Source organism: Larimichthys crocea, unplaced genomic scaffold, assembly GCF_000972845.2.
Source record: "Larimichthys crocea isolate SSNF unplaced genomic scaffold, L_crocea_2.0 scaffold660, whole genome shotgun sequence".
NCBI lineage: Eukaryota > Metazoa > Chordata > Actinopteri > Sciaenidae > Larimichthys > Larimichthys crocea.
The window spans coordinates 9,303-21,707 of NW_020858689.1; the positions used below are offsets into that span (position 1 = coordinate 9,303).

The window sequence follows — 12,405 nt, forward strand, 5'->3', positions numbered from 1 at the left end:
TTTTATTTTCTATTTTATTATTATTATTTATTATTATTATTTTATCATGATCATCATCATCATCATCCTCACATCATCATTATTTATTATTATTTTGCAATGAGTCACAAGCCAAAATAGGTGAGTTTATTCTTATTAAAAGTTTGATTTGAGAAGTGACCACTTAATATAATCGTCCAATAAATGTAATGGGGTAAAAGGATCAATATTTCCCATTGAAATGTAATGTCATCTATATTAAATTGCAGAAAGTGAAATTACTCAAGTAAAATCTATCAAAAATAAGTACAGTGATTCAGAAAATGTACTAAGTTACTCTCAGCCATGGTACATTAAAAATACAGTATCTCACTCCTGAATAAAGGACTTCACTTTTATTTATAGCATTAAACAAGAATTTTAACATACAAAGGGTATGTGTGATAAATCATTGTGCTCAAGAAAAGACATCAATGTATTCTACTTTTTTCAGAGTTTGAGATGCGAGTGTTGTTTACATTTGAGCTGTATGACAAAAACAACATATATGTTTTACTTTAGTTCCTCAAAGTTTTCAGAGTATTTTTTTTCTTTTGGCTATAGATTCAAACAAACTATTGGGCCTTAAACAAAGATGCCAAACACAACTTTGAAATTGATAATGCAAAACGCAATGACACAAAATCATTTTGTATAATCTATGAGACAATGGGTAGAGGCAGTCAAGTAGATTACAACAATCGAAACTGTCAGAACAGACAGGAATGAACATGTGACTAAATTATGATTGAAAACAAACAAAAAAGGATGTGCACTAAAAAGAAAGAAAAAAAAGGATTAGGAATCTTGATTGTTTTTTTTACATTTACGACTTACAGAGGAGGGAACAATCAAGCTATAATGCTATAAGAAAGTGTGTTTTAAATAGATGTGATCCTAAAAGAGACTTTTGATGATGATGATGGTGATTGTATACAAAAATAATAATGACACTTTCAACACATAGTCCATTATCATTCATTCAACCTATTTAAATTTAGTAACATGACTAGACACATCTACCGTTGCGGTTGGGCATGGGGAGTGTTTCGGCAGCACAGATGCCTTGAAATTCGGAGAGACCGCTGTCACCAAGAGAGCTTCAAAATGCATCTAAATTGACCTAACGTCCTAATACAATCTGCGCTTGTAGAGTCTATTAATTATGAGAAAACGAGTTTATGACACGTGCTGGTTATACACAAAAAGAAACAAGTTTCCTCAATAAGTAACCAAATGTGTTTGGAGGAAAAGGGGCATAAATGTTTAAAACGTTTAAAACGTACTTGACAAGATTCAAGAAGACAAGACGTATTATGGCCTCACAGTTCAAGTATGTCACTGAAACATCCACAAACTACAGTCGAATTCCGACACAAAGAAAAAGTGTGGAAACATCTAGACAACTCAACAAGGAAGCTTAAATAATTTCGATGAGAGGAGTTCTTTGAATTGATCCTACCTCTACAGAAGAATCCATGTCTTCAAAAGGATCAGCAAAGTCTGATGGACTTTTCTTCAGAGTCTGGTCAGCAGGAAGTGTGTTGTCATTGTAAGACGTCACAAACTTAAAGTCACTGGTTCTAGAACCTGTTGTCAGGTATGCGTCATAGTTGTAAGCGCTGCGTAAAGTTCCTGTGCCGTCAACATCTGCGTAATTAGGAGGGAGATAAGCGCTGGGGATGGCCACTGCTCCATCAAACAACAGTCTGGGCTTTCTCCTGCGACAAAACCTCACACCCAGGATGATGATAATGAAGGTCAGAAAAAAGGTGGACACAGACACCAGCGCGATGATCAGATAAGAGGTCAGTTTGGAATTCTTCTCATCATAAGAAATATCCTTCAGTTCTGGCACCTCAGCCAAGTTATCAGAAATAAGTAAATACATGGAACACGTGGCAGAGAGAGAGGGCTGTCCGTTATCTTTCACTGCCACAATAAGGTTCTGCTTCATGCTGTCAGATTCAGAAATGTCCCGCTGTGTCCTGATCTCTCCGCTGTGGAGACCAATAGTGAAAAGTCCCGGATCAGTGGATTTCACTATATGATAGGACAGCCAGGCGTTCTGTCCGGAGTCCGCGTCCACCGCTATCACTTTGGACACCAGAGAGCCTCCGTGTGCAGCTTTGGGGACCAGCTCGGTCATGAACGAGTTGCCCTCCGGGGCGGGGTACAGTATCTGAGGAGAGTTGTCATTCACATCCGATATGAAGACACTGACGGTCACGTTGCTGCTGAGCGGAGGAGAACCGTTGTCTCTGGCCATCACGTGGACTTTAAAACTCCTGAACTGTTCATAATCAAACGACCTCACAGCGTGGATCACCCCCGTGTCTCCGTTAACAGATAGATAGGAGGACACCGGGGCACCGTTCGCCTCACCGGATAACAGAGAATAAATCACTGTACCGTTTTGTCTCCAGTCGGGGTCTCGAGCAGTAACGGAACATAAAGTGGAGCCAGGTTTGTTATTTTCAGTCACATATGCGCTGTAGGACTGTTCCTCAAACACAGGTGGATTGTCGTTGATGTCTGCTACAGATAACTGAACAGTTTTAGAGGAGGACAGAGGTGGAGAGCCCTCGTCAGTGGCACTGATTGTAATGTTGTAATCAGACACTAGTTCACGGTCCAGTTGTCCTGTGGTCACCAGAGAATAATAGTTTTTAATAGAAGGAACCAACTTAAAAGGGACGTTTTGCTGAATGGAGCAGCGGACCTGTCCGTTACTCTCAGAGTCTCGATCCTGCACGTTAATGATGCCCACCTCTGTACCAGGTGACACATTCTCAGGTATTGGATTAGTCAGTGATTTCAAATATATTACTGGAGCGTTGTCATTTACATCCGTGATATCAATCATTACTTTGGAATCAGATGAAAGTCCGTAACCATCTTTGGCGTCTATGCGCATTTCATATTTAGAATTACTCTCAAAATCAAGTGGTCCTATGACTTTTATCTCTCCAGTTCTACTGTTCAGAGAAAATACTTTTTTAGCCCTGTCTGAAATCCGGCTAAATTCATATATCACCTCCCCATTGACTCCATCGTCTGCATCAGTGGCACTTACTGTGACGACTACAGTATCAATGGCAGAGTTTTCAGGCAGACTGGCTCTGTAAAGGGCTTGGTCAAACACTGGGGCGTTATCATTAGCATCCAGCACAGTCACATGTATATTGACAGTTCCTGATCGTTGTGGATTACCACCATCAACCGCAGTCAGCACGAAATTTAAATCGTGTTCTTTTTCACGGTCGAGCTCATTGTTTAACACCAACTCAACGTTCTTAGATCCATCAGCCTCATCTCGAACAGACAAAACAAAATGTTCATTCGTTTGTAAACTGTATTGTTTAACAGTATTCTGTCCGATATCAGCGTCATGTGCTTCGTTAACACGATATCGAGCTCCTTTCAAGGCTGATTCCCTTATTTCGAGTTTAATCGTATCCTTTGGAAAAACGGGTGAATTGTCGTTTATATCCTGAATGAGCAGTGAAATGCGGTGTAGCTCCAAAGGGCTCTCTAGGACTAACTCAAATTTAAGCATACACGAGGCCTTCTCTCCACACAGCTCCTCTCTGTCAATCCTTTCCCTGATGACAAAATTTCCCGTTTTTACATCAATATCGAAGTAGTGCTGATAGCTTTCCTCAGTATCAATACGAGCTTTACGAGAGAACAATTTCCCTACTTCCAGTCCGAGGTCCTTAACGATATTTCCAACAATGGATCCGGGTCGCATCTCCTCCGGAATAGAATAGCTGAGATCTGCAGTGGTTATGTGGACGAAGAAAACAAAAACGCACACAACACTCAGCAACGATTTCTTCTTTCCATCCATTGTTCCTTCCTGAGAAGATAGGACCACCACACTTTTCCTGGTCGCTGCTAAAATGTAGTCGTAATGGTAAAATTAAGATACGCCGTTCCTCCAACAATGGCAGCTCCTGTTCTGATGCCACATTTACTCCTTTAGCAGTGGGTGGAGAAATGAACCTCACATCTGAAAGTGAGCAGCGACGCCGTGAGTTCATTTGGAATATTACACATAACCAACTACAAGGATATGATGCATCTGTTTCTGTCATTTGTAATACCGCAATGCCAGACTGCACGTAGAGATGCAAAGTGAAATTACTTCACTGTAATGTTTTTAAGTTTGTTCAACAGCCGCATATACAAACTCCATTCAGCACCATGGACAGCGTTTGAACGGCGAGTACCGGACCAAAATGTTTCACTCATTTAACATTTGCTTTTATAAAGTTTTAATGAGACGGACTGAAGAATTTTAATATTACATTTCAAGTAATTAAAGATCTATTAGAACTTTTATGAACTGAAAATGAATAAAACTTCCTCCAGTTTTTAAAATCAACATGCTTGTATCTAATTTTCACATTCATTCAAGGTATAAGAGGCTGTTTTTTGCATTTGTGAATTATTTGGTGCTTGACAACAATTAAGGGAAACTATGAGGTCAAACAGGCAGCTGTGATAGGCAATGTCTGAGGGCTCGATCATTGCTTTCAATAATCTGCACATTTATTGGATAAACTAATTAGGTTTTCATCAGCTGAGGAAGTCTAAAACAGATCAAATCTGACAGTGAACATCACATTACCTCAATTCTCTTGAAATGCAAATAATATTTGTTTCAACTGTTTCTTTGTCTTAACCAAATGCAAAGCCAAACTTTGATTTATGCTACTTTAAACTTCGAAACGTTGAAGAGATGAATGGGACAAAACACTGTGTCTAAAAGAGAGCACTGAACGCAGTGGACGGATAACAGTCACAGAGAACCAGTCAACATTATGTAGTTTAAAGACAGATAAAAGTATGTCTTCCGTAAGGGTAAAACGGGGCAACATTTGGTTGTACCATAAAACGTTTTTAGGTATCTTGGTTTTATGTTAGTTCAAAATCACTTGAAAGACAACATATCGGTATACAAAAAGACATACATGACTACTCATGGATTCAGGGACCCCTGCATACTGACAATTCTAGGAAACCTGAAATGCATTGTGGTTGAATGGAAAGTCACAATCAACGTTAAAAGTTATACATAGAAGCACATGGCCTACCTCTGGAGACTCATCAGGTTGACCAAAAACATCAGCAAAGTCTGTTGGACTTTTCTTCAGAGTCTGGTCAGCAGGAAGTGTGTTGTCATTGTAAGATGTCACAAACTTGAAGTCACTGGTTCTAGAACCTGTTGTCAGGTATGCGTCATAGTTGTAAGCGCTGCGTAAAGTTCCTGTGCCGTCAACATCTGCGTAATTAGGAGGGAGATAAGCGCTGGGGATGGCCACTGCTCCATCAAACAACAGTCTGGGCTTTCTCCTGCGACAAAACCTCACACCCAGGATGATGATAATGAAGGTCAGAAAAAAGGTGGACACTGACACCAGCGCGATGATCAGATAAGAAGTCAGTTTGGAATTCTTCTCATCATAAGAAATATCCTTCAGTTCTGGCACCTCAGCCAAGTTATCAGAAATAAGTAAATACATGGAACACGTGGCAGAGAGAGAGGGCTGTCCGTTATCTTTCACTGCCACAATAAGGTTCTGCTTCATGCTGTCAGATTCAGAAATGTCCCGCTGTGTCCTGATCTCTCCGCTGTGGAGACCAATAGTGAAAAGTCCCGGATCAGTGGATTTCACTATATGATAGGACAGCCAGGCGTTCTGTCCGGAGTCCGCGTCCACCGCTATCACTTTGGACACCAGAGAGCCTCCGTGTGCAGCTTTGGGGACCAGCTCGGTCATGAACGAGTTGCCCTCCGGGGCGGGGTACAGTATCTGAGGAGAGTTGTCATTCACATCCGATATGAAGACACTGACGGTCACGTTGCTGCTGAGCGGAGGAGAACCGTTGTCTCTGGCCATCACGTGGACTTTAAAACTCCTGAACTGTTCATAATCAAACGACCTCACAGCGTGGATCACCCCCGTGTCTCCGTTAACAGATAGATAGGAGGACACCGGGGCACCGTTCACCTCACCGGATAACAGAGAATAAATCACTGTGCCGTTTTGTCTCCAGTCGGGGTCTCGAGCAGTAACGGAACATAAAGTGGAGCCAGGTTTGTTATTTTCAGTCACATATGCGCTGTAGGACTGTTCCTCAAACACAGGTGGGTTGTCGTTTATGTCTGCTACAGATAACTGAACAGTTTTAGAGGAGGACAGAGGTGGAGAGCCCTCGTCAGTGGCACTGATTGTAATGTTGTAATAAGACACTAGTTCACGGTCCAGTTGTCCTGTGGTCACTAGAGAATAATAGTTTTTAATAGAAGGAACCAACTTAAAAGGGACGTTTTGCTGAATGGAGCAGCGGACCTGTCTGTTATTCTCAGAGTCTCTATCCTGCACGTTAATGATACCCACCTCTGTACCAGGTGACACGTTCTCAGGTATAGGATTAACAAGAGATTTTAAATGTATTTCAGGTGGGTTGTCATTAACATCTGAAATTTCAATTATTACTTTAGAATCTGAGGTAAGGCCGTAACCATCTTTGGCGTCCACACGCATTTCATACATTGACTCTTTCTCAAAATCCAAAGGCCCTATAACTTTAATTTCTCCTGTTATGTGATTTAAAGCAAATACTCTTCTGCCTGTTTCTGAAATACGACTTAATTCATAAGTCACCTCACCATTTTGACCTTCATCTGCATCGGTCGCAGCCACTGTGACCACTACAGTATCCAGAGGAGAGTTTTCAGGCAGAGTTGCTTTATACACGGTCTGGCTAAACACCGGGGCGTTATCATTAGCGTCCAGGACAGTCACATGTACAGTTGCAGTGCCAGTCATTTGAGGACTGCCTCCATCTTGTGCTGTAAGCAGTAATTTCAATTCCTGCTGCTCCTCGCGGTCTAATTCCCTATTCAACACTAGCTCTGCAAATTTACCCCGATCTGATTTTGACTGAATGTTTAACACTAAATAATCGTTCGTCTGTAATGCATATATTTGAACAGCGTTTTGTCCAATATCTATATCATGTGCCTCCAAAACACGGAAGCGAGATCCTTTAACAGCCAATTCACTGATCTCTATTTTGATTTCATCTTTAGCAAAAACAGGCGGATTGTCGTTGATATCGTGTATTTGCAGTGAAATGCGGTGCAACTCCAGAGGTGCCTCTAAGACCAACTCAAATGTAAGGATACATGATGCCTTTTCGCCGCAAAGCGCCTCTCTGTCAATTCTTTCCGCTACAACCAAATCCCCGGTGTTAAGGTTTATGTCACAGTACCGTTCACGGTTCAGCTCGCTGTCAATGCGGGCCTTCCGAGCAGATAATTTCCCCACGTTCAACCCGAGGTCCTTTGCTATATTCCCTATGACAGATCCGGGTTTCATTTCCTCAGGAATAGAAAAGCTCACGTCTGCGTTACCGATGTGAAGCACATGAAGAAAGAAAGCAAAGCAAAGCAGGCCTGCGGATGAATATCCAGTGTATGCCATGCTGGAACAAATCAATGGAAAACAACTCAAAAACGTTGAAAGGTGTTGTTTCTCCTCGTGTGAAAAATCTGTATGGTCCAGTTTAACATAACAAAACAGCTTTACTTTGTATTTATGACCAAGCACTGAGCATCCAAGAGTGTTACTGAACACGGAGAAAATCAAGCTTCGAGTAACAAAGCACGAGCAAGGGGTGGAGGTTTGTTTCCTCTCCTGGTAAACAGCGACACTATGAGTTCACTTTCATCTCTGCACGTGAAAGATCAACAAGAAAGGCTTATTCTGTAACTGTTTTAGTGTTCTTTTTATTACCAATCCGCGCCTAAATGGAACAGGCTGTGAATATCTAATCCATGAATAGGCATTTGACTTTTATTATTGATAATAAGCACATAATTTGTATGAAATAATGGTTGAAAATGTGTTATCGTAAAGCCATGACAACCTTAAAAGGCGACGGTAGTACAGTACTCGATTTAGCATGAAAACAGACAATTTGCGGTCGATATGCAACTGTATTTTGTCTGGCCAAAACTATTTTATCTCTTGCTACAGAAGAAATATATTACTCCAGTCCAGTAAGATTTCATAGGCAGAAGCCACAATCTTAGAATGGAGTAGGGTAATGTTGTAGACTGAAGATTTCATTAAAAAAAAAAAAAATGTACAAAGCCAATATTATAAAATGAACAAAAAATATGGCCTCAACCGGTACAAACATTTACCAGAGCTAAAATGTGGAGAAAAATTTTAATAAATTGAGCTCTTATTGAATATACTTAACATTCCAGCGCCTAGACGAAGTACTGTTTGTGTTTGAATATTACTTTAATGAGATTGCATTAGATCGTTTCTCAGTGTAATTCATACAGACTCATCACTTAATAAAATTAAATTTCTGAATAATGTTCCTTTTTTTTTTTTTTTTTTTGGGAACATGCTGCCTTTCTCTCCCCAATTACGTGCCTAATGTCCAATACTTGATGTCCCTAAGCTCCAGCCCTCTCCAAGTAGGTTATATCTAGACAACTGCGTTCATCAGAGTTTACTTCCATAATAGTCCACACAACATTTGCATCGGGATGACATTAATAACCACTGATTCTTATGAAGAATTCATGAATAATAAAAAAGTTGCCATTTAATGAAATCAGCCTTGAGCCTTAGTGCACTACATAAATGCTTTATCTTTCTTTATCCAGGACAAAGGGATGTTTACAAAGGGAGAAGCATGTCTTTATGGAACAAGTATTATCTCAGGTTATACTGAGTAAAACCTTTTAGAAGGCATACCGCTGAATACTACATGAACACGGATCAGGTCTTAAATTATGTCAGTGTGTGTTGTGATAAGTGTTAGCTTGTGGGAGAATGGGCTGTCTCTCCATTGAAGGGAATGCAGTGTCAAGAGCTGGCTGGCTTGTTGAGTATGGTTAATGCTTCTAGGTTGATATTATTATGTGTTTCTCATTCATTTTCTACAAACATGAATGTACTAAAATGCATACTTGACTTTATTAAATTATGAAATCATTCTTCTGGTTCACCAGTCCATAGTTAAAGTGGTCCTTTTCTCATTCTTGTTCCCTTCAAGATAACTATGACTCTATGAAACAGAGCTAATAGTAAAAAAATGAGCACAACACTTTAAAAAAGGACTGGTGGGTCAAATTCATGCTTAATTATAATATGTCAGAATAAAAACAACATAGTGTTAGTTTTAGGGTATAATTTATGTGATTATTACACTGTATTTTCAAGGATACAGTTACTGTTTAAAGCTTCGAAGTTGTGGATTAAGTAGTTACTATAGAGACATTACAATCATCAAACAACTAGGTTGACATTAATTTAACTGATAACTGCTGCATTACAAATAATGGATTACATGAAGACTTCCTTGGGCACCAACAGCTTAATTTAAAATTAATGTCTATGAGAAAATTATTGTTTCTATGAATACACAAGTAACTATATTCCCATGACATGTAAACCTGTCAAGCAAGAAAATGACAAAATTGCCAAATTAAAAACTGTCCTACCTCCGGAGATCCATCTGACTCTCCAAAAAGATCAGCGAATTTTGTTGGACTTTTCTTCAGAGTCTGGTCAGCAGGAAGTGTGTTGTCGTTGTAAGATGTCACAAACTTAAAGTCACTGGTTCTAGAACCTGTTGTCAGGTATGCGTCATAATTGTAAGCGCTGCGTAAAGTTCCTGTGCCGTCAACATCTGCGTAATTTGGAGGGAGATACGCGCTGGGGATGGCCACTGCTCCGTCAAACAACAGTCTGGGCTTTCTCCTGCGACAAAACCTCACACCCAGGATGATGATAATGAAGGTCAGAAAAAAGGTGGACACAGAGACCAGCGCGATGATCAGATAAGAAGTCAGTTTGGAATTCTTCTCATCATAAGAAATATCCTTCAGTTCTGGCACCTCAGCCAAGTTATCAGAAATAAGTAAATACATGGAACACGTGGCAGAGAGAGAGGGCTGTCCGTTATCTTTCACTGCCACAATAAGGTTCTGCTTCATGCTGTCAGATTCAGAAATGTCCCGCTGTGTCCTGATCTCTCCGCTGTGGAGACCAATAGTGAAAAGTCCCGGATCAGTGGATTTCACTATATGATAGGACAGCCAGGCGTTCTGTCCGGAGTCCGCGTCCACCGCTATCACTTTGGACACCAGAGAGCCTCCGTGTGCAGCTTTGGGGACCAGCTCTGTCATAAACGAGTTGCCCTCCGGGGCGGGGTACAGTATCTGAGGAGAGTTGTCGTTCACATCCGATATGAGGACACTGACGGTCACGTTGCTGCTGAGTGGAGGAGAACCGTTGTCTCTGGCCATCACGTGAACTTTAAAACTCCTGAACTGTTCATAATCAAACGACCTTACAGCGTGGATCATCCCCGTGTCTCCGTTAACAGATAAATAGGAGGACACCGGGGCACCGTTCACCTCACCGGATAACAGAGAATAAATCACTGTACCGTTTTGTCTCCAGTCGGGGTCTCGAGCAGTAACGGAACATAAAGTGGAGCCAGGTTTGTTATTTTCAGTCACATATGCGCTGTAGGACTGTTCCTCAAAAACAGGTGGGTTGTCGTTGATGTCTGCTACAGATAACTGAACAGTTTTAGAGGAGGACAGAGGTGGAGAGCCCTCATCAGTGGCACTGATTGTAATGTTGTAATCAGACAATAGTTCACGGTCCAGTTGTCCTGTGGTCACCAGAGAATAATAGTTTTTAATAGAAGGAACCAACTTAAAAGGGACGTTTTGCTGAATGGAGCAGCGGACCTGTCCGTTACTCTCAGAGTCTCTATCCTGCACGTTAATGATGCCCACCTCTGTACCAGGTGACACGTTCTCAGGTATGGGGTTAGTCAGTGATTTCAGATATATCACTGGAGCATTGTCATTCTTATCAGTAACATCTATTAACACTTTGGCATAAGATGTTAAACCTAAACCATCTTTAGCTTGTATTCTCATTTCAAAAGAACTACTTTCTTCAAAGTCAATAACACCAGTTACTCTAATTTCTCCAGTTTTAGGGTCAATTGAGAAAACATTTACATCGTCATCAGATATGTGGCCAAAATCGTATGTTACATCTCCATTCACTCCTTCATCTGCGTCAGTAGCACTGACATGAAGCACTATTGTATCTACAGGAGAGTTTTCAGGCAGACTGGCTTTATAAACGGCCTGGCTAAACACTGGGGCGTTATCATTAGCATCCAGTACAGTGACATGTATGACTACTGTACCTGATCTCTGAGGAGAGCCACCATCTAGAGCTGTAAGGAGCAAATTTATCTCTTTCTGTTTTTCTCGATCAAGTTTATTCTCCAGTACGAGTTCAACTTTGTTGCTGTCAACAGCAAGAATAAAGTTGTCATTCTTTTGAAGGTTGTACCTTTGAACAGCATTTTGACCTATGTCTGCATCATGGGCCTCCTCGATAGAGAAGCGGTTACCTTTTTCAGCTGACTCACTTATTTCCATTTCAAGCAAATGTTCTCTAAATTTTGGCGAGTTGTCGTTTACGTCTTGAATATGAAGACTCAGTCGATGAAGCTCCAAAGGATTTTCTAACACCAGATCTACTTTCACAACACACGAGGGTTTCTTGCCACAAAGGTTTTCTCTGTCAATTCTCTCCGATGTCACCAAATCCCCGGTACTCAGATTAATGTCACAGTAACGCTTCCGAGTTCCTTCAAAATCAAGTCGGGCATTTCTTGAAGAAAATGTCCTCAGATCAAGGCCGAGATCTTTGGCTATATTTCCAATAATAGAATCGCGTTTAATCTCTTCGGGAATAGAATAACTCAGGTCTCCATTAACGAGGTGCAGCGTTACAAGGAAGGAGGCAAAGCAGAAGATCGGGCGAAGCACTGAAAATCCTTTGTCTCCCATCCCGACACAAGATTGCTTCTTGGCTTGAACAATATGTATTCTCCGATGCGAAAAGATAAAAGCTAACCAAAACGACAAAATAATCCAACACTCCACAGCAACGTACACGATAAATATGGACGAAAATGTAACTGTTTCTCCGGATAATCTGCAGCTGGTATCTATGTACTAGTAGTGGGTGGAGTGGGATAATCTGCAGCTGGTATCTATGTACTAGTAGTGGGTGGAGTGGGGATTGTCTTTTATCCATCAGCCAACAGCGACACCATGAGTCTGTTTATTATTACCTTCACAAAATAAATTGTCCTTCTCAAAGTCTCAGACCATATTGACATAATATTCACTCGCGGTCAAGTGGACCCTTCATGTGTTTCAAATAGTTATCATTATTTTTTTTATTTTTTTTTCAAGAGACTCAAGTGGTCTATTTGTTATATTTGTCTCAGATCTGGAGCCGTTTA

At 40.8% G+C, this 12,405-nt stretch overlaps 3 protein-coding genes across 3 annotated transcripts; all 3 read right to left on the reverse strand.

The window, feature by feature from the left end:
- Positions 1-1,438: 1,438 nt before the first annotated feature.
- On the reverse strand, positions 1,439-3,987 carry LOC113745339 (protocadherin beta-15-like). The gene has a single exon (XM_027276873.1). It carries the CDS (start codon positions 3,869-3,871, stop codon positions 1,439-1,441), a length of 2,433 nt encoding a protein of 810 aa, XP_027132674.1. The 5' UTR covers positions 3,872-3,987.
- Positions 3,988-5,039: 1,052 nt separating this feature from the next.
- LOC113745340 (protocadherin beta-15-like) lies at positions 5,040-7,667 on the reverse strand. The gene has a single exon (XM_027276874.1). It carries the CDS (start codon positions 7,515-7,517, stop codon positions 5,040-5,042), a length of 2,478 nt encoding a protein of 825 aa, XP_027132675.1. The 5' UTR covers positions 7,518-7,667.
- A 1,734-nt stretch (positions 7,668-9,401) lies between these two features.
- LOC113745341 (protocadherin gamma-A12-like) lies at positions 9,402-12,091 on the reverse strand. The gene is made up of 2 exons (XM_027276875.1): positions 9,560-12,091; positions 9,402-9,416 (listed from the first exon to the last, which is right to left on the reverse strand). The coding sequence occupies exons 1-2, from the start codon at positions 11,942-11,944 to the stop codon at positions 9,402-9,404; spliced, it is 2,400 nt and encodes a 799-aa protein (XP_027132676.1). The 5' UTR covers positions 11,945-12,091.
- Positions 12,092-12,405: the final 314 nt, after the last annotated feature.

Bases quoted from the DNA above. Each gene is read 5' to 3' on its own strand.
- LOC113745340 (XM_027276874.1), bottom strand. From the start codon at position 7,517: ATGGCATACACTGGATATTCATCCGCAGGCCTGCTTTGCTTTGCTTTC.
- LOC113745341 (XM_027276875.1), bottom strand. From the start codon at position 11,944: ATGGGAGACAAAGGATTTTCAGTGCTTCGCCCGATCTTCTGCTTTGCC.
- LOC113745339 (XM_027276873.1), bottom strand. From the start codon at position 3,871: ATGGATGGAAAGAAGAAATCGTTGCTGAGTGTTGTGTGCGTTTTTGTT.